General features: G+C 36.1%; 1 protein-coding gene across 21 annotated transcripts in view; it reads right to left on the bottom strand.

The window, feature by feature from the left end:
* LOC131438455 (patronin) overlaps positions 1–22,803 on the bottom strand; it is a 112,465-nt gene that overhangs the window by 3,972 nt on the left and 85,690 nt on the right. For 3 of the 21 annotated variants that reach the window (XM_058608483.1, XM_058608486.1, XM_058608494.1), the window contains 13 exons: positions 19,791–19,910; positions 19,448–19,549; positions 18,934–19,080; positions 17,527–18,681; positions 16,581–16,746; positions 14,814–15,181; positions 14,256–14,492; positions 13,963–14,197; positions 13,657–13,731; positions 11,840–11,911; positions 11,085–11,186; positions 3,705–3,899; positions 3,279–3,561 (listed from right to left, as the gene is read on the bottom strand). In XM_058608483.1, coding sequence (XP_058464466.1) covers positions 3,279–3,561; positions 3,705–3,899; positions 11,085–11,186; positions 11,840–11,911; positions 13,657–13,731; positions 13,963–14,197; positions 14,256–14,492; positions 14,814–15,181; positions 16,581–16,746; positions 17,527–18,681; positions 18,934–19,080; positions 19,448–19,549; positions 19,791–19,910 — 3,257 coding nt within the window. The remainder of the gene's footprint in view (positions 1–3,278; positions 3,562–3,704; positions 3,900–11,084; positions 11,187–11,839; positions 11,912–13,656; positions 13,732–13,962; positions 14,198–14,255; positions 14,493–14,813; positions 15,182–16,580; positions 16,747–17,526; positions 18,682–18,933; positions 19,081–19,447; positions 19,550–19,790; positions 19,911–22,803) is intronic. The other 18 variants (XM_058608490.1, XM_058608492.1, XM_058608493.1 and 15 more) reach the window with 15 other exon arrangements.

The following is a 22,803-nucleotide window of genomic DNA, read 5'->3' as shown; positions in this document are numbered from 1 at the left end:
CAATTATGAATACTCATGGTTCATTGGGCTAGTGTAATACTAATCAATAACAATAAAGATTGAATTAGGATATATTCAAATTGTGTAATATTCACAAATCCATTACCGATCAATCAGAGTTTCTTTTACAATCACTGAAAATATTCCTGGTTTCTATGTGTCGATTTTGCATGTTCTGCTTTTTGCGACGATTTGTTCAACTCAAGCGAAAACAATTTTGCGCACATTTTTGAGACTACAAAGAGGCGAAACAGAAAACGTGAGAGAAATTATTAAATCGGCCTCAAAACTACTCCAATCGGTAGTCATTATCTGTAAACGGTCAACTTAACCGATTCCGGTCATTCTTTCAAGAATCGAAGAAAATTATTTTGAAGAATACCACAGGATTATATATGATAGTATGTTTGATATGAAAAAGACATCTTAGAAATGCATGACTCGGCGCTATCTCGAACAAAAAAAGTCGGCTCTTGATTTATCGTTTTTTTTCAAAAAGTTTTTTTTTGAAACAGCAGATCTTGACATCTACAACATCTGGCAGAAAAATTCCTTAGTTTTTTAGTCTTATCACCGAAACCGAAATAGACGAATTTATGATTTTATTGACAGCATATATTTTCCCAATTAGGAAAATCTTGCATAATTAACAACGAATAAGGACTCGCCAATGAAGGTGTTTGTTTAAAACTTGTCATAGATTGTTCTCGACGAGACGGTCGTGAGAGGCGAACGTCGCCAGTGACTAGTGACTGAACTCGAAAAAATGCAACATTTTCTACATTATAACATTGGTAAAAATTAAAGAAATTTGAAATAAAACTAGAGTAGAATGTAATGTTAACATGTGCAAAGTTAAGTCAAAATCTGTCCAGTGTTTTTTATTTAATAATTTTATTTTGATAAACAAATACGCAGAAAGGTGAGGGATTACATCAAGCGCATTTCGAACATTTCGATTCGGGCCGTGGTAACTAAGGTCAACTATTCTGTCTGGTTTTTCCACAAAGCAATGAAGTGGACCTGACTTCTTGTCCCCAAGGAGATGAGAGGATCTAACCGCATCAATGAACATAATACAGAATCCCGCGCCATCTGTACCGCCACCGAAATGCATCGTGGGACGGTGTTCAAAAACGCTAAGAACGATGACACATACAACCATTAAATTAAATTTGATGTGAATTAATCGTACTTTAGCATAGGTACATGTTCCAATGTCTGGAAGCGAAATGAAAAAATTTAACAATTCAATTCATACAATCATACAATCAATCAACTAGCGGCAATCGATATTCGGAATAGTGATAGAATCGTGTAATTTTGTATAGTTATGTCTCTGACATCACCCGCCCTACTTTTTCCAGTCCAAAAGTAATATTCCTTATCCTTATATCCTTATATTACATTTTGGTGGGGAAAGGGTTCCAATCAGCTTTTTACAGCCCTGTCCAAAATGTATTGCCCTCCCCGTTAATTTGTATCAGGCCGAATTAGCGCATGCGCGCCATATAAACGCCTCTTTCAATATGAGGAAATTACATTGTTACCCAGCAGTTTCAATTATTTCTTCATGTTGGTTTTCTTACTTTTGTTCATAGTTTGTATTCTGTTTTACCTTAATTCCAGTGTTCTATTCAGCTGTGATTCGTGTCTTTTGTTGTCATTTTTCACTCCGTACTTTTGCTGGCATGTTATGTTGCTTCCTTAAATGTAAAAGTTAGTTGTATGCAATGGTGTTTATATTCTTACCAATATTCCTTTCTAATTCTTTCAGCATTTTCGTATTTCTTGTTCCTCATCCAGAACTGAGGACATGCGTTTTTATTTAAATGATAATAACACTTGGGTTTAATAGTATTGCTACAGCATGTTCACATTTCGTTATCTTCGGTTGATTCTTGACAGTATATTACCATCCGCTCAGGCACTTTTGAACATCTGGTACACTGACTCGCAATCGAAATGTGTCACAACCAATTTGATACAACACACCCGAGGGAACGGTATAATGTATGTTGTACACACAAAAACACATACATACACACAGGCACATACGCATACACACATGCATACATACCTACTTGTATTCCACAAGCAAGCATCACAACATTGAGTTACTATTTCTATTCTAATAGATTCTAACTAAAATTTGTGTGCCAATAGTCATCTCATTAGTAGAGTCACCATGTTATTTTACCGATTACTCGACTTTCAATAAATTTATTGAGATAAAATCGAATACAAAATCTTTGCCTCGTCTGTAAGAAGCAATGGCACATAAAAGTAGTTCAGAAATGATTCAATACTGCTGTTTTAACGAACAAAAAAAAAAAATGCTCCAGATTTCATGTTATTCTTGAAATTAATCTATCAAACAGAGATAACAGATCTCACTCTAACTAATGGTTTTCGTACATGAAATGACTAATGGATTTGAGATGAATGGGGTTACCCAATTTCTATCTCTTCTATTGGTCGATCGTTAGTCCTGAGCTGAAATGGTGGCCTTTTTTACCGTTCTTGCATGCACTCACTCTTACATTTCATTCACACATCATCTCACCCATCAGGTCCCAAACGATACATCCTCACAATATAAACTGGATGAACATCGTTTGACAGCTATCAGTGGTTTGCTCATTGGTTCGGTCATTATTATTTTATTATATTCTACAATATTCTATTTCATTCCACAGTATTCCATGGTACACAAACCACCAATAAACGTCAAAGATGGATTCGATTTACCGTTCATTTATTGTCATCGTGTGAAACCCAATTGGGATACGTTTACTCTACTTAATTTTCACTTCACACTGGTAATAAGGGCCGGTAGTATGAAAATAAAACATAAAAAAGAGCTCAGTTAAGCCCTACCGGCCTCTCCAACCCCGGATGTTGGAGCGTAATGCAATCAACATCTTATTCAAGTCGTTCCATATATTATTCATTTAATTCAATTATGAAACTAAAAACTGTAACGCATATCTTTATCAAATTGTAACGCTAATTGATTGTATGTGATGATGTTTGCAATACCGTCAAGCCCACCAACCAAAGGGAGGGAGTCCAAAAGTAATATTGATTCAAAAACTTTGAATAGCACGAACTAAGCGAAGTTGCTAGGATTTGGGTATAAAAGAATATAATTTATGTAAAAACAATCACATATAATTCCCCTGAATCAAGTGTAGATTCCTTGTAAATTGCAGGGTTTTTCAGATAAAATAAAAGGTACAAAAATGGATTGCTCCGATCATTGGTAACAAACTTACTTGAAAAACTTATCGAACATGACATCATCCACCTGACTCGGTCCAGTGCCGTAAAGTTTGATTATTTGCTCGTTTTCCGGCCAGTAACCATAGAGTGCTCTAAACTGACAACCGGCGTCACGGAACAGCACCAGGAAATGTTTCGCCTCAGATCGTGCGATCTTTTCCAGTACTTTTTGCTTGGCGTCACGATTCACTGCTCCTGGGAAGACACAGTACTCGACGGCATTCAAGATAATACCTCGGTTTGATTTGGTGGCCGGTTGTTTGTAAATCTTCGGGCCTATGGAAAAAAAAGTAACATCATAGTATTATCTTGGGCTAAAGGATATGCACAACTGATTGTATTATTATTTTTTGCAAAAAAAATCAACAAACTACTGACAAAAAATATATATACGCAAAAAGATAGCGAGCGATACAAACCGTTATAGTCCATCATGGAACTGGCGGTGGAAGAAATATCACTAGACCCATCGTCGAAACCTCGACGTTTGGTTATCAATCCAGGTGGCAACGAACCAGGACCAGAGGGTGACGGTAAGTGCCGACTCGAAGGTCCCATGCCTGGTGACGGGGCGCGTCGAGGAGGCGTCGCTCGTCCCAGACCGGAGTCGGAATCTATTATTATTTATTGTGAGTAGCGTGCCAATCAGATCATTAGTTGAAAATGTTCGATTATATCGATTGGTTGGTTGAATACAGATTTTTATTTTGGGTTGCACAGCGCCAGGTGTACAGTGAAATGGGCATAGCAGCAGGCAAAATTTGTGCGCGCAAAACGCATCCGTTCGCAAATGAGAGATGATGTAGAGAGAAGGATTAAATAAAAGTAATGAATTATTAACGAATTTATCGGTATTTGATGATTCATTGTATTTTTTGGAGGAGTTTTCAGACGGTTAGGAGATACATCATTCACATTTAGGATTCAAGTTAATGAAAACAGTTAGAGATTCCACCACGATCCAAGTGGTTAAATTTGGGACAGGTAACCCTAAGAATGAACTAAGGATGATGTTACGAACAAAAAACTAACACAAAAATGAAACAACAGAACAAGCGAGTTATTGATGCCGCAGAGGATGAGTTTAAATGTGGAAACAAAAAAGTGTACAAAAGTAATACAGAACCATATTCAAAAAAAAAAAATTAATTATTGATTCCGTCACCAAATTGCATCATCATGTTAATATTTGTAATTTTCCAAAGTCTGAGTTTTTGAAGTGGCTTATGATAGTCAGAGTACTAAAATATGATTTAATTGTGGGTAATTTTTTTAATCAATTTAAGTACATCCAACATATACAATGCTAGGAGGCAGAATTCGCAATAGCTTATTTTACATCTATATTGCTGAAAAGGTGTTATTATAATAGCCGTTTCTATCTAGTGTTAGTGAGGCTCCAAACTTTACATAATGCAATATGCGTGCAAATATCTACAATTGTATCAGGCAGAATATCTCATTACCAAACAAATCAGTTTTTATTGTATAACACATGGCGGCCTGAATTTACTCATACCGTTATCATTGGCACATCTTCCAAAACGTGACTTTTTTTCCTTGCTGGGAATAATGTCTTTTACAATAGTCTTTTTAATTTTTTCCCGATGATTTGACAAGCAATTACCAACCATTAAGTACTCAAAGGTGTCGGTAAAAGCTTCCACAGTGCTTGTACTCTTTTGCCTATGTTTGGTAAAGCGATTAGTACGGCAACTAGTAAATGCACTCTTTTGCTGGATGATATTTAAAACATTTGTTTGTACTCCCACAGATCGAAGTTTTTTTTGTTCTTCGGTATAATCGAATAGATTACGATTAGAATGTTGTCGTCGATTAGCGGCCTGACATCGCAAACAATACCATAAAGAGTAATGAGCTTGCTCGTCCACAACACTTGCAGGAAGGCTCATTCGGTAAATTGATTTTTGAGCGCGACAGTCGAAATTTGGATCCGGCCGTATAAATTCCTTACGAACATAATCCGCAGATTGATTAGAAATGGAAGCACACGATACGCACAACATTTCCCATTCGACTTATGCAAGATACTAACGACTACTAGGCATCTATTATGAGACGTATTGAGGCGAATAGTGATTATATGCTCACTGTGAGAATTGACACGTTTGTTATAAAAAAATGACGCCAAATGATCAACAAAAATGTACTAAATATACTATTGTAGGCGGATGAAAAGATTTCCTGCGTTCTTTTCGGGTAGAAAAGCTTTATGCAATACCGCTAATTACAACAAAGGCGCCCATGCCGTGCAACAAACAATTCAGCTAATCATCGATAAAGAAAATCACGAGAATGGTTGATATAGATGCTATAAAAAAATGTGTCAGAGAGTTTATCAGATGATTGTTTTTTTTTATTTCTGATTTGACTCAAATTCTTCGTATACATACTTTATGATTAACCAATTATGTCCTAGCGTACGATTCGCAAAAATACTTATTTTTCAACACATATTTAATGTGTGATTTCAATAGCTAACAACTTCACCATCACACAAGCTAAAAAATCTACTCCCATTTTCTTTGACACAGCTATGAATTTTTCACATTTTAAGCTACTAGCAAAGTCTTGGCATTACATTCCTTTTGTGAAACTTGGCCTTTCTGTTTCAACAGACTTCGCAGCCGATTCTTGGTGTACAGAATAATCATTGCATGGCTAGTACTTTGGATCCTACTGACACTAAGAATCCTTCCAGGTCGGGGCTCGAACATACGACAACTGGCTTGTAAGACCAGCGTCCTATGCATTGAATTGTCAACCCGGGACAGATGTTACTACAATTAGTATATATCACTTCGTTTGGCTCAATACCAGGGAAACGCCCGGGTTATAATGGGTTAAAAAGGACAATTTGCATTATCAGTTCACAATTTTGACTCTAACCTGACATTTGAGAAGGGCCAGAGCAAAAATTTCTAGGAAATTTTCAAACATCTCAAATATATCGGTTTTCAAAAATACAGTTGGTGCTCCGATTGATTCATTGTCTCCGGCAATGTTTAAGTTAACTATTGCGGCTATATGGAGAAAATAAGCACTGTGAAAAAACTAATGTTTTTTTCCGATAATAAATTTCGATTTCCTCAAAAACAGATATTGATATTTTTTAAATTTTTTGAAGTTTTTTTGCTCTTCAGGTAAAAAGAAAGAAAAAATAAACAACAAAGCTATAGTCCTTTAAAAATTGGTGGATGTTTGAAAAAAGTTTAAATAGATAACAAGCAATTATGAATATATTCGTCTACCCGGTGCTTAAGTTGAAGGTTAAAAATAGAGCGAGGAGACTGGTGTTTGTGATGAACAGAGAGAGGATGCCTGGATAGAAGGTGTCGGTCGCGTGGCGGCTAGAATTAGAACCTGTTCGATGTATGCTGTACCAACTCAGTGCTGTTGTAGAGCTGTGTCTACCACAGCTCAGGGTGGCGGAAATGGTAAAACGCGTATGCACGGAATGTGTGAGAACGAAGGTTAGAGTCTTGCCTCTGAGTGTAGCTTTTCCTAAAAAAATATCTTTTCTGTGAGTTTTTGATTCATTTAACTTTTTCAATCTATGTTTCCACTCAGTAATTGCAACACTGAACTTATTTATCGCGACTTTACGTCAAACCAACTTAAATTGATAAAGCGTTAATTGTTGCCCCAATTTTATGAAATTTCAAATGAAATGAATAAAAAAAATTCACTGAATGATTTGATTTTTCTATAGTTCCCGGATATTCTGAGTTTATCTAAATAAGAAGCTAACAAAGCTTTATTTTAAGTTTTTATACAATGTTGAGGAATTGCATTTGTTGCTGATTTTTTATTTTCGCAGGTAGGTATTATACATTTTTAACTATCTTGGGGTTTGTGTTAAGGCACAAAGCACCCGTGAACTCAATTTTATACACATCACTAGTAGCAAGCAACAGACGGAGAAAAAAGATAAAAATGCTTGAAACAGCGAACAATGAATACAACACCTTCGTTTCGGCTCAAAGAAGCAATACCACAGAAAAAAACCTATTTTAATCCACCTAGTGGTGTAATGATGCCTTTCTCATATTACTCATTACATCATAAATATAACCGTGAAATTCGCAAAAGCAACTGTTTATTGAATAGAAATAGGAAAATTTGCTCGGACCTAATCTCACACTCTATAAATCCTGTTCCTTGTTCCGGAACCGAAAGTAGTATCCACAACAAATTAAGGAATTCCGAATGAAACTGTAAGACTTTTCTTTTGAGCCTATAAGTTTGTGAAAATCGATTTGGCCATCTCCAAGAAAAGTGAGTGAGATCCTTTTTGCAGTTTTTGATCACTATTTCCAGTTCTTCCGAAACCGGATTCAGATAAACGAAATAGCCGAAGTTTGCTTGTTTACTACCAACAAATATGACCAGGCGCGTAGCCAGAGAAAATTTTCAGGGGGGGTTTTAGAACATGGTGATAAATCAACACATGTACAATTTATATCACAATGTTTCCCATGGGTTATAATTTTTTGTTTCGGGGGGGGGGGGGAGGGGTTGAACCCCTAAACCCCCCCCCCCCCCTGTGTACGCGCCTGAATATGACCTACAAATTGGAACAGTTTTGAATGTTGATAAACCTATACTTACTATCTCATGCTCTATTTCGATTAAACCAATTAAACGAAATCTAACAAACGAAACGAACCTGCATGTCTGTTACTTCTGCATATGTAAGTCAAGCTAAACAGCATGAATCAGCAGCATAAAACATGTAGTAGGATTATTATTATTATTATTATTATTACTATTATTATTATTATTACAATTATTATTATTATTATTATTATTATTATTATTATTGACATCACTACACAACGTGTACGAAATATAATAAAGCACGCCTTGTTCGTTTTGTGTTTTCTTCTTCTTTCGGTGTTGTACATATTGTCACTCTATGTGGCTATTTGAAAACTTTGACGCTCATCGCCCTGTAATTGCGGAACTGGAAGTCGGATCCGGATGAAATTTCACAGTAGCTTTAAAGACAGTATGAACTTAAATTCAAATCAAGATTCGTGAAAATCGATAAAAGCATCGCAGAGAAATCGAAGTGAATTTAGTTTTATAAGTTTTTCTTCTCCACTTTCGGTGCTCTCGGAACACGAAAAGAGGGGACCAGTAGTGCCGAATTAAGTTTTTGTGCCCACAAACTAACAAACTCTGTAAACTAGAAGAATTTATCAGACAGTTTTATGGGATTTGTACCTGTTTTTAACCATTGTTCGTGGAAAAATACTAATAAAATTGGCAATTTTCCACTTATCACGCTTTAGTTCCGGAACCGGAAGTCGGATCCAGATAAAATGTTCCACAAATTTTTAGGATATTATAAGACCTTTCATTTGAATCTCAGTTTGAGAAAATCGGTTCAGTTGTTCCAGAGATAATAGTGTAAACTTTTTCTCAAATTTTCACATATTACCATATAACTCCGGAACCTGAAGACACATTAAATACAATAGCAAGCTATGGAACCATAGTACCTTTTATTTGAATCTTAGTTTGTGAAAATCGGTTCAGCCATCTCTGAAAAAAGTGAGTGCATATTTTTTTCTTTTTTTTGGTACATATCATCCTATATCTCCGGAACCGGAAGTCGGATGGGAATGAAGTTCAATAGCAGACTATGGGACTATAAGACCTTTCATTTAAATCTTTGTTTGTGAAAATCGGTTTAGCCATCTCTGAGAAAAGTGAGTGCATATTTTTGTTACATACACACACACACACACACACACACACACACACACACACACACACACACACACACACACACACACACATTTGCGAATGGTATATGACATTCGGCCCTCCGGGCCTCGGTTAAAAAGCCGTATTTCACAATGATTGCATAGCCTTTCTATATGAGAAAGGCAAAAAGTTCGACAATTGTGCAATAATGCTGTTTATAACACATGGATCAATAAGTCCCGAGACTAACAATGGAAACAACTTTTTTTTTGCAAAATTTTTTTGCAATTTGCCTCGACCGGAGGCACCATGTTCGAAAAAAGTATGTCACCCAAAATTTGCTCGTGAAATAAGAGAGCTGAATATGTTGGTGTTCTGATGTCACTGGTCAAAGGCAACAAGAACGCACGTGTAGACCGGGAGATAATGCACAGACCTGGAATCGATGCCCGAAGTCTGCTTGAAATAAAAACAACATCACCCAACTATGCGATAGCTTTGCTGTCTTCGGACACCTTCGCCCGCGAAGATATTCAGAAACAATCAGAGAACTAAATGAACTATGTTCTGACAGAATGATAATTCTCTTTCGGTTTTATAAATGTATGTACTATTACGTGCGTATTTCAACTATGAATCTTACATTAGACACCGACTTGGACCTGAAAAAAACAATACGTAAAAGCTCATTATTCTATAATTTCTTGCACATAATGGAACTTAAGTTGAATTGGTGTTGCTTGATTTTGTTTTGGTGGAGTGTACGTATACACTTTTCACGCGTCGTCATAGAAGGTGAATTGACAGGCTTGTTTATATCGCTCCTCGCATCGGCTTACAACAAAGCAATCAAGGTTACTTCGACAGACTACCCTTGGGCATAAATAAAACAAACCTAGATTCCACAGTGTAATAGTATTGTAGTTGAGTAACCCGTGCCTTATTTTGGATTGGTGAAACATAGCCAGATAAAAACTGCATATTGTATATGCTATCGATTAAGGGTGGCATCTATTAAAAATCGATTTTTTATGTATTGTTTTAATCGATAGATATGTTGTCTGAGAACATAATTTCAAAGTTTCAAAGTCGCACTCTAAATATTTTTGGAGATACTCTTCTTTGAATATACTCGCACCATGCCATGCATATGAGGCACATGAACTTTGAAGCACGGTTTCTCGAAACTCTTCTCGAAATCACACGATAATAATAAAAGTTTCCTGGTCAATTTGATACATCATTTGGATGTATCAGAGCTCAACTTCGGAAGATATCGTGTGAACGGGAAGTCAACTTCTTTATACAGCATATAGCATCTAAGTTCGCCTTTTTGTATTGTTTTCATTCATAAAAAATTTTGTCTTATCTTCAAATGTACATCTACAGATGGAATTTTCCTGCCTTCTCCGGTTTCTGTATAGAAAAATAATGTAAATGGACCATATATTCTACTGTTTCATAAAGTGCCCCTTAAGAATCCTAGTTTTTGGCTTGAGTCAGTGGTTCATAAAAAATCGCGGATGAATATTTTTCTTTTGTCTAATGTTGTTTGAAGAGTAAATTGTTTTTTTTTTAATTCTTCACCCAAGTTTTGGGTTCAAATCAACATGTTCCGAGACGCGTGCATGAAATATTCTTGTATTAAATATGCCTCTTCTTGTTCACATTTGTTCACTGTAAAATGCCAGAATTGTAGTATTTTTTGTTTGTTTCATATTCATGCTTATGCAACGATTGTAATAAAATTAAAAGAAGATTAAGAAATCCGTAACTATTCAGCACGTGAATAAAATCAAAAATGAATAATAGTATACAGTGCAGAATCAAACCAAAACTCCGCGCCAAATGAAAAAAAAACTTGGTTATACGGTGTTCATTTACTTGCAGCGATTACAAAAACGATTCCCACAACCTTAAGTGCTTGATTACATTTGTATTCCGCATGTTTAAGATATCAATATGAGTTTGCTTTAAACTAACCCAAATCCACAGAAGGAATAGAGCTTAATAGGGTAAAAAGGACAAACAGGGTGTATGTGTGTGAGGTAGAGGAACCTTACCGCATAGATTCATCAGGGAGTTGGATTTACGTCCCCGGAAATTGGCACCTTTCGCTAGTGAGATACGTGATAAGGTACGACCTCGTTCGATCGTCGCTGGTTCTGTAAAACGAATTATACTATGGTAATGTGTGTGTTCCATTGGTTTGATTTCATAATTCCTGTCTATTAGAAAATTGATTCGTTCGGAAATACATACGATTGAGGAAAAATATTATCCTATTCTCGATGGAGAAACATAAAGTAAACAATATCAAAGCGAATGTCAAAACATAAGGTAACTGTTTGTCGTGTATTTGTTAAGATATTGTTGTGCCATTACTTGGAAGGAAATAAGACAAAACGAAACCTTCAGATTAGGAAACTGGTGAGAGCGAATAATTCTCAATGATTTCATTGGAAATATTTTGCTTATGTGTAAACCCTATTCTAAAATAATGAGAAAGCTCCAACATCATTAAAAGTCGATTTATAAGATTTGATAAAGTTAAACGTTGCTGAGGTTATTTAAAACGAAGAAAACATGAGTAATGATCATGTGAAAATGAGCTAAGAGAAATTATTAGAAATATGAAACTAATCAACAACAGAACTAATGAAAAATTATGTTGTTAATCTAATGCAATGTCGTACATGCGTTGTTATAATTTGGATTAGCTAATCAACCATAGAGAGATAGATTCGTCAGTAGAGAGAAAGTTAGTATTCTAGTGTTTACAATTCAAAATTAAGTATTATAGATAACCACCACCAACCTCTTCCAGTTTTATAAGAGCCTCTTCGCCCTATTGGTGTTGAGCTGCTACTAGGATATTCATCCGGTGATTCTAGATGATTTTATGTGTGAGTAGCGTGGAATCAGAGGTGTTTGTTTGCATAAGGTGTGAATTATTTCACCGAACGCGATATTTTACGAGCACGCGTGATAAGCATGTGCAGTTGTTACAAGTGATGAGAAAAAGATAGAAGAAAATAAAAAGAATTGGTTAGTATTATAATCTACTTGAAACCACCGGAAGATCCGAATAATAATTTACGATGACTGAAGCGTGTATGTCCAAGTGAATTTATTTATTGTATTTACTGCGTAATATTGTACAGAACTATTATAGCAGTAACAAAACACGAAGCTTAGATATTTGAACAATGCGAATGTCACTTTATTCATTTTTTTTGTGAATTTAGAAATATTTGACGATTACAATTGTCATCAAACGATGAATCTTTTACTCATCAACGAACAGTGTATTTGAGCAAACATCGACTTCTGTTGTTGTTACCAATTATTTTTTAAAGAATTGAGAATAATACGAAAATACCAGGTGTGCCAGTTATTTTTGTGGGATTTCTTGAAAGTAAAAACATGTTGATTGTAAGTAATGGTTTCGAGTTACTTTATTCAAAGTAAAAGGTTTCCCAAAAAGAGGTTTTATTTTGATATTCAACAAAATGAAATTGCTGAGATGATTGAATGTTTATTTCAATATAAAGAGGAATTTTTGAGATCTTTAATCGACGCTGGACTGTTGGGGTAGACTTGTTATGCCGTTGGGTTAAGCGAAAACGTGGTTCAGATCGATATAATCTAATTCCGGCCATGAAAAAACATTAATCAAAATCACGACGTTGTTGAGTTCTTGTGTTAACTGAACTTTAGCCTTATGCAAAATACGGAGTAACTACGGTAATTTCAAAGAGCGATGAGGAATGGATAAATCTGGATTTTCTTCAACACTTTGGGGTACAACAGTAATGTTTTCAGTAATTCTTGGCGACGTGGCGGAGTTTTATTTTTCACAACCCTAACTTATCCCAACAGCTCGAATTTGTCCATCAATCTATTGCGGACCGACAAGGTGCTTCACGACGACCCAAAATTGTTTAGTTTTAAGACCGAACCGAACATTATATTATATATTATATTATATCGTATTATATTATACTACATTCAAGCATGGCATATTTTATTACATTATATATTATTGAATCATTGTTCAATTTTTTACCCGTAATTTTCTGCGCTTGGGATTCTCAGGGACATGGGATTCTGAAGAGACATTTATAGAAAAGCTCTCGCAGTATTATCTGGCACAACAGGTACTAATATTTTATTCTCATTGAAAACTTGAAAAATCTATAAAAGAGAAGTGTATGACGCTCAAGTAACATTCTAAAGAAATTCTCTGTTTCCGATTATTATTATGTCTTATCCTTTTAGTCGTCAACATATTGCATTGAAATCCACTGTTTTCTGTTAATAAACTATGTTAATTGTAACATCAAAGTTGTATCCTTCACCATTAGTACATGCATTCGAAATGACATATTAGTACATGCATTCGAAATGACAAACATTACCTTTATTCGGGAGTGAATGAACAAACAAACGATATACATCGTAACAGTAACGTTAAACGGATAAACGTAACATAATTCAAGCAAAACGTTGGTACGAAATCAAGTCAAGGAATAATATTCAATTTCGGGACTACAAATGTTCACTAGACACACTATGATCAAAAAAGCAATAAAACGATAAAGGGGTTTGAGCTGCAACATCTTCATACTTTACCTCGAATAGCTAACGAATCCTGCGATCCTCTGTAGTAGTCTCGTCGCATAGAGTTTGAGCTTTGCAGGCCAATTCCTGAGCACACCAAAAACAGAAGATATGGGTGGTGGCAGGGAACAAACACAAAAGCACAACAAAATGGCACAATAACATGAAAACAAAAAAGAATTATTTGAAATCAAATTAAAATAATTGACTAATAACTTAAAAGGGTACCAACAGATACAGTGTTGCTTTGGTTTGTTTGAATGGGTGAATGACATTGACATATGCACCACTAACAAAAATATCAACCAAAGAACTTACCGGTTAAATTTGAGTTGGAGCCCTTTTTGCCCCGACTACTGAGGCTGGAGGTTTCGCTTAAATCAACCGAGCCCGTCTCAACGTGTATCGTTTTTGGCCTAGGTCGACTGAGCTTTTGTGGACGCATTTTGGCTGCTGGAGTAGAAGTTTGATGCATTTGGGTAGCTGGTGACTGATGCAACAGCGCTTGATGTTGTTGATGTTTTATTAACAGGTCACGATCTATGGTCTTGCCCTAGTAAACGTACGATTATTTTGTTTAAACAATATTTCTGAACTTAGACAACACTTACTTCTCTCTCTGCTTCTTCGATGGCTTTCTTCAGTTTGTGTGCCTCCAGGATAGCTTGCCGTCGGGCGAACTGTTCTTCCTTCTTACGTGCGCGTTCTTCTTCCTTCTCACGTTCCTTTTCCCTTCGCTGCATGGCTTCAATTTCCTTGCGCGCCTTGGCTTCTTCAGCCTGTTGCCGTCGTTGGAGCGAAAGCAGCATAATTTTTTCCTTTCGCCGTTCCATCTCGTCGACAGAGCTCTGAAAAGATTTAATTAATTTTCAATGTTCAAATTTAAAATTTCAACGAAAATTAGACTGGTCACATTTTGTTAACATGACACTGCGATAAAATCTACAACAAAAATGACCAATCTCAGTTTCGCATTGATTTTTTTTCCAAATGAATAAATAATCGATATTGTGTTTAACAAAAGTACAGCAGCAGCAGATTCCAGCATTTACTTTTTCAAAGTAGGTAATGTAAAACCACAAAAGTGACATCAAACATTCGAAGGTTTTGAAGAAAATCCAAAATAATTTAATTTTTTTAGTCTAATAATTATTGCAAGCATAACTCACCGGATCAAGATTGTTAGGATCGGATCCAATCACCAGCTTGGCCTTGCGTTGATTCTCATTCTCGCTTCCGTATCCATCACTGTTGTTATTGAAGTGATGAATACTGTTATTGTTCATTCCACTGTTGGTGTGATTTGTCACATCCTCAAGATGACGCCTTTCGCTTAAATCTCGCTCATATGCCATACTTATGCCACTGTTATTATTATTACTCGTTCGATTCCCGGCGCTACCAGCGCCCGTCTCGAATGGTGATGTAGCACTATCTATAATGCTTTTGCGACTGACCACTTGTTCGTCGTTAAAGTTGGCAGAGAAACTGTTGGCTGTCTTTACGCTGAAGGTACCGAAATTATGTTGATTGTTTTCTGATGGGGCGAAACGATGGAGGTAACAAAGAATCAGTGTCGAAGAAAATAAAACGATGCCAAGCATCGCTCAAAATATTAAATGACCTTTATTTTCTATGATATCAGTTGACCGTGAGTGAATTTCTAACACGCATTTGACGACGTTATTGACTGGAAAGCTGGATTTGCAGCGTGTTTGAAAAGAGAAAAACTTATACGCTCTAACCAGCGTTGTAAACGCGAAGCTAGGATCAGTGAAGTGTGAAGCCATTGCTGCCATGGGAAGGCCGATAATTTTAACTCTTAATGTATGATATATCTGATACTGATAACTAATCTTGCACTGCGGGTTAGTATGTTAGCTTTGAATGGTCTACTCTTCAGATGATACTGACTACAAAATTACACTCGACCAACGCTAGCAGTAATGAAGAGATGGAGAATGTTATTATGTTAGGAAGGCAACTATGCTTATACACTTTATTCAGCAACTGAAGGTGTGGATTGCCATTTCTGCAGAATGGAGCTTTCAACATTTCGTGTCGTCTTGGTTGAAAGCACAAGGTAACCGACGGCACGGAAACAGAATCAGACGTGTATTTGATATCGTCTGACCAATCTGAAGTGAATATCTCTTTGTTTCAACTCAGGCTAGATGTTGTCTCTTTTCATCACAAGAAATTCGTCGAGCAAAGTGCTCGGTTTGTTGTACCACATTTTGTATAAGTCAAATTTTATCAACAGTAAATAAAGGTGAACAAAGCAAATAGAGTTAGTAGTATAACATACTGTTCAATGTTTGTTCGTTTGAAAAGTTATCAAAGTATGCACAATCGTAAAAACATAAAATTTTATTATAAATCATATATTATCCTCACTATACAGACAGAGTTGAGACAATCACCGGAAATCGGTGATCAAAGATCAAAATAGCTACTGATCTCATCACAAGTCAAGTCAAGAGAAAAATCATCGTTGTGTAATCGTAACTGATCTGATCGCCATGTGATAATTAATCTTGTATGATGTGACGTTTAAGTTGAACAAAATAATAGCAACAATAACATGATCATAACAATAAATAAGATGTAAATAAAAAAAAAATCAAGATGTAGATTCCAAAAAAATCACTGCTTTTTCGATCGGAAGTTATTAGTGACATCGTTCTCGATGATGATCAGCCAAACTATACACAGAAATGTGAGTATAGTAGCGAAATCTGTGCAATATAATATGAGTATTGAAAGTTGATGCTTCCATACGTTTGAACTAAAGTTGTCATTGCAAATTAAATCCATTCAGTACCAATTTTCATACTTGAATAAATAAACTGAAATATTCATATTACGACAATTGGCCAAGCATAGCCTTCTGATTGCGGAACAATTTAATGATAGTGGGAGTATTGTTCACCTACCTCTGTGGTTAGATCTTTCGGAATCTTTGCTTCTATCATTATCAATGTCAAGCTTATCTTTCTTCGGTGAACGTTTGGCCCGCAAAGGAGGTTTGGGTCGCTTTGGTTGTTCGGTATCGAACGAGATATAAAAGCCTTTCTCGTTCAAATCATCCTGTTGCGGGTCCTATGAAAAAATAAACATTCAGTATAATATATATATATATATATATATATATATATTTATATATATATATATATATATATATATATATATATATATATATATATATATATATATATATATATATATATATATATATATATATATATATATATATATATATAATGGGGATTTCTGAATTATACGTAGATTCTGACTAATAGCTCACCCAAAATACATAAATTCACATTTTGGGATTTACCGATTTTTACGATTTGAATCTATTTCACAGTTAAAAAAGGATTATAAGAAATCTTCACATATCCGAGAAATTTAAGCGGTAATAAGTTTTTCAGTAATTCTATTACCTTTCTATAGAGAAATGCAGAGCACAAGCATTTTGTGGGTTATATCACAGTCACTTATAGCATTATATCTCCGGTACCAGAAGTGATAACCATGTGATCTTTGAACTTAATCTTGTTGAAATCGGTTAAACCAACCCCGTGAAAATTGAGAGGTAAAACAATCTTTGGAAGATACACACACACACGCGCGCGCGGTTTTTCACGCAATTCTATAGGTTTTCTATAATAGAGAAAGGCAAAAAAAATCTGCGGTAGAGCACACCGCTTCTAGTGAAGTGTCTGATTTCGATTTTCTGAAAGTATTGCTGCCGTTCTGTCCCATAAACACAGGGAATTCCATAAAATGTGAGACAAATTTGCGTAGAACGACTGATTATTCGATCAATTATTTCCCTGGGAAATATTTCCACAAATATTTCTCACATATCATACTCACATGGAAACTGTTTGAATTTAACGTTGGCCGTGTCGGCGAAGGAATCCGATAGGTACGATTGCCACTGGTGATGTTCAGCTTGCTCAAATGCTCGTCCAGCTTTTGATTATTGTTGTGTTGCATTTTGTTGCCCGTCTTACTACTTCCGTATAACTGTTCCAATTGTTGCTGTTGCTGCTGTCGTCTGGTAAAGCTACTGTTCTTCGATGTGTTAATCTCGATGTCACCGGTGTCCTCATCACCAATGAAGGATATACTTTGCGGTGCCATATCGTCGATTGGCGGAGACAGTGGCATGCTTCGGTTGTCCCGAAAACTATCGTGATGGCTGCGACTTTCCGTACTCGGTGAAGAATTACTACTGCTGCCATGGCTGATCATCTGCGAGATTTGGTTGCGCACTCTGTTATGCTGAGGGCTGCCCGAAGAACCGTGGTGTACTTCGAACAGATTCTGGAATGACTGTTGACTGCCACCATGTCGACTAGTGTTACCGTAGCTATCAGCCGCACCGGAGTCACCATTATGATGTAGCGAAAAACCACTTTGACTAGGAGATTTGTTGTAAGGTGAACTCTTTAAACCCTGATTCCAAGCGTTAATGTCCAGAGTTATGTCACTGGCTCCTCCTCCTCGCTGGCTGGCAGCTGCTGCAGCTGACTGTGCCCACGTTCGTCGTTGAGCGGGCTGTGGCGGTGTTGTGTTGCTGTCATGCAAAAAGAACTGGTTGTGCTGTTGGATAGAAGGCTCTTTTATTTCCTGCATAGGATATGGATACCGATAGTGATTCGAGTCCTGATAGAAATGTTGTTGCTGTTGATCCGTACTTAAATACGGATTTGAGGAGTATTGGCTTTCCTTCCGGTACTGCCCATTTTCGTATCCCATATGACTGTTATTTGGATAGTGCTGCTGTGCCGGATGCGTATATTGACCTTGATCGTTAACATACTGAAGTGTGTGCAATTGTTGTTGTGACATGTACGGATCACGGCTAGGAGGTCGCGTTCCATAGTTGACAGGAGATTGTTGCTGCTGTTGCAGCATGGGTCCGGTTTGTTGCGGCAAATGAGGACTAGAGCCGAACATCTGAGTATTTATAGGTCGATAGGTGCCGTGTATCGTTTGCTGTATGTTTTGTTGGGAACCGTATTGCTGAAAGAGAGTTTTGATTTTTGTTAAGAATAATTCCTTAGACATCACTTCATGAATAAACTTAAAGAATCATAACACAATATTTCTAGCGACAAGTTGTACATAGATGTTGGGAGAACTAGAGTTGTATTGAGTTATGAAATTTACGAATAAAAAATCATCAAACTAAGGGTTAAGTTGATTATTGATCGATTAATGTTGTGAGTGTTGCAGTTAAACTGTATAATTGCAATTGACGTTCTAAAAACTTACCTGGTTGAGTAAACTGGCGATTTGTTGGGCATGCAGTAATTGGTGTGCCTGGATAGTTTGGGCTTGGATCTGGCTCTGTTGTTGGGTTAGACGCTGAATATCAGCCTGGATTTCGTGCAGATTGGAGTTCATTTTTGAAATACTTTGCTACAAGATGCGCAGCATGGTACAATGCGAAATGCAGTAAATGGCAAATAGCAGATCATGTTTCGCAGCGCATTATCGTTAAGTTGGTTTGGATGTTGCAGTTGTGAGTGGTAGTGTTGTTGTAGTGACAAATATTGGTTGTGGAAGAAATGGATCGAAAAAAATACGGAGCAAGCGTACAAAAGGGAAAGCGAAATGAGGTTGTTAATAGAGATTCTATGGTATTTTTCTGTCGAGTATTAATAGCATACAAATGAATGCACAACCTAATGTTACTTTACAGTTGCTGAAAAATCCTGGCATGTGATGAGCAAACATTAAAGCAAGCTAATTTTACTACGAAAATGAGAAGTAAAATATTATTTACTTGATACTGTTCCAAGTCCATGTTCTCCAAATCCGGTGTTTTTTTGGGCTCGATGTTCTGTGCATTCCATTTCGCTTCGAATTTGCTTTGATCATCCAAATCCTGTTTTAGAAAACGTTGTGTAATTCAAAATAAGAATTTAAACTTAAGACATATAGCTATTGCTCAAGCAATGAACGAAGCGACATGCAATTAATTAGATAAAAATATTTTTACGAATTCTGATGTTCGAATTGATACCATTTTTGGAATGTGCTGAATTAAAATAAACCAGATTCGAAATTTTGAAACAAATGCGCTAGAAGCAGAAGCAAAACATTCAATGTAACACATTCAAATGTACCTTAAGTGAACACGGTCGTTCAACTTTATCAACCGTGGCACCCCCAGTGTCTTCTAGTACCACCGTTTCACAGGACTCTTTGGAAGTGTCCGATTCCGACATGCTTCCACCTTTGTTACTCTGCGCGTGGAATTGCAATTGTCAGCCAGAAACGATAAGAGGAAGGATCCGGAAGGATTTTACAAATCGTTGGGCATGGGTAGTCATTTTTACAGGTAGAATCCGAACAAAACCCATCACCATAGAGAAAGTTGTAGATTAATTAGATTTTTTTCGTCGGATACGAAGAGAAATAAAAATAAATGAAAATAACGTTTTAAAAATTTGGGTACAAACTATTAGAAAAACTGGATGGTTGTTTAATGAAGAATGAACGTCTAGAAGTTCTTTGATAAATTGATTCTAGACTACCATAAATTAAACTGAAATGTTGTGGTTTGTTTTGTTAAGTCACGTGAAAGGTATTTGTAGGATTGGAATACAAATATTCACCCCATCTATTTCATCTATTTGAATAAGATCATTCGTCAATGTCCACTATACAGTATGTATTTCACATCCATTTGGCAGTAATATTGGTTTTCACAACCAACGCAATATTATTGACACCGATCACAGTACAATTTGTATGTTAAGAGCGTAATCATCAAAATAGTGCGGTGCTTGGACAAATGGGATGGATATAAGTACTGTTGAGCGATTGTAGAAATGAACTACAACAAAGATAGCAAATCAGGATCAACACTCTCCGATGAGGACGAAACTTTACACACGACTCTAGTATGGGTCACTATTTGATCTGCAAGCATGGAGAGACCAAACATATGAAAAGGCGGATGTATGCACTTTCTTTAAATCGTTGTAACCCGGTAACTGTTAATTGTACAAAACAAAAAGTGTACTGGTACCTACTATCGAATTGCTTACCTGAATTTCCCCTGTTTTACATTCAAACAGCTATGCATCGTAGAATAGATATCAGTTTATAACAAATCTATTTCGAAATGGTTATGTTAGTACAAAGGGCTGTAAGTCTTCTAATACCATAACGTTTTTCAATTTAACAGATAACATAATTGGAAAACTGAAAGGTGTAAAGTCCATAGCTGATTTGAATACCGCATTTAAAAATTGTGATCACTGTCATAGTGATTAAGTTGGTTGTCGAACACATGTAAAGTGATACGTTGTAAGTGAAGAATAGTTTTCAAAGAAACTCAACCATCTACATCGCGACTCGGTTTGGTAGAATTACCCTTCAACTCAGCACTGTCTGAAGCGTCAGTCGCGGGTAAGTGTTCGAGGAATCGCATGAATCCCAAAACATTTAATATTATGTGACTTTTCAAAAAGATCAAACTATTGTTACCTCCGTGAATGCGAAGGCTATTCGACCATACCAACTGAGGAGAAGCATTTAAGCCAAATTCGAGGAATGTGATTTGACTGAGATAAAATTTGAGCAATTGATTACTACTGACAGATATGATCTAAAGAAATTTGTCAAACCAGTAGAAAGAAATTTAACAAACCAGTAGAATATATATATTTGTAACAAATAGAAAAAAATTTAGGTTATGCTTCTATAAAAATGGTTTCCTAAATAATATGAAACAATTCGAAGGAAGAAGTAATTGCAATTGAATTTGATTGTTCAGAAAATATTTAATTTATAATGATTTTCAGATCGATTCAAGCAAAAAATGAGGGCGTACAAACGAAAGTTAAAAAATGGCGAAATGCCAGAAACGATAAACGAAGCTGATCTTTATGAAAATGACGTTTCATTCTTACATTTTCTACTTATCAAAGTTTTTCATTGATGCTTTTGATGTGGTTTACCGATTTGACTTTTTTGCCGATTTTTTTCATGAATGAAAAATTCACATATGTGCTCAATGTGCTCAATGTACTTCATGACTACCCGTCTCAATGTGCTTCATGTCTACCCGGCGAACGACCAAAATTAGGTTAATGTCGGGTATAAATAAACGATATAAAAAAAATCTTCATGGCAGCGACCGGTTATCAAAAAGTTGAACCAAAATTACTACAGCAAAACTCGCAAACAAACCAATCCCGGCCTCCTCTTTTAAGGGGCGAGTAGGGTTTAAAATTTTTTTTCTTTGTATTTTCTTATAGTAAAACATTTCAAGAATGTTTTGTCAAATTTTTAAGCCTATTGGAATAAAACTCTGGAAGTTATGGGCCTTTGTTTTTCCTTATCTCATACTGCGAAGATGCAAGAGCTCGGCGAACAGGCTCAAGATTTCTGCTTTACTTGACTTAAAAACATGAACAGACAAACTCCCCAGCCCACCGAAACTCTAGAAATTATTAGGAGAGACTAGCCCGGACACGTGATTAAACCGGACAGCTTAAATATTTTATTAACCGATTCATGGATTGACTTTGTAAACGAGATGAGACAGTAGAGATGACTTGGGAAAAAACACAGTTTTAATGTTTTTTTTTCAAGTTCTAAAAAGTCTCCGATTTAGCACCGGTCTCCTCTATATTTTGAAAGCACCTCCCGAAATCATTTTCTGGGTACGCACCTGACTTCTGATAATTTTGCGCGGAGATACAGTGTACACAGCAAATCTCGATATCTAAAACGTGTCCTAAAAAATACTTCTTGACCGACTTATTTCTCAATATTTTTAAAATGAAAAAAATACAAAATGTTATTCAAATGTTTTTTTTTTTGTTTTATGCGCAACATTTCAATTATTGTTTTTGAATGATAGCTTCAAAAAATGTGAAAAAATTGTGTATTTTTCATCCATTAGACCCGTTATTTTTGAAAAGGCACTACTCAGATTACAACGATTAGAAGAAAGTGCATGCGGGCCAAAACCCGGGGGTGTACCAACGTTACCTAGATAATTCATCATGTAAGATCCCACCCACCAGTCATTACCGAAATCCATCTGGAGGCTGGACTTCGCATAGTCGATCACCCCGATCAAAACCCACTATTTAACAGTAAATTAAATTATTCTAGTCTGTA

Source organism: Malaya genurostris, chromosome 3 (assembly GCF_030247185.1).
Source record: "Malaya genurostris strain Urasoe2022 chromosome 3, Malgen_1.1, whole genome shotgun sequence".
In the NCBI taxonomy this organism is placed as follows: domain Eukaryota; kingdom Metazoa; phylum Arthropoda; class Insecta; order Diptera; family Culicidae; genus Malaya; species Malaya genurostris.
Note: the sequence above shows the minus strand (reverse complement) of the source record. Positions and strands in the feature narration are given on the sequence as shown.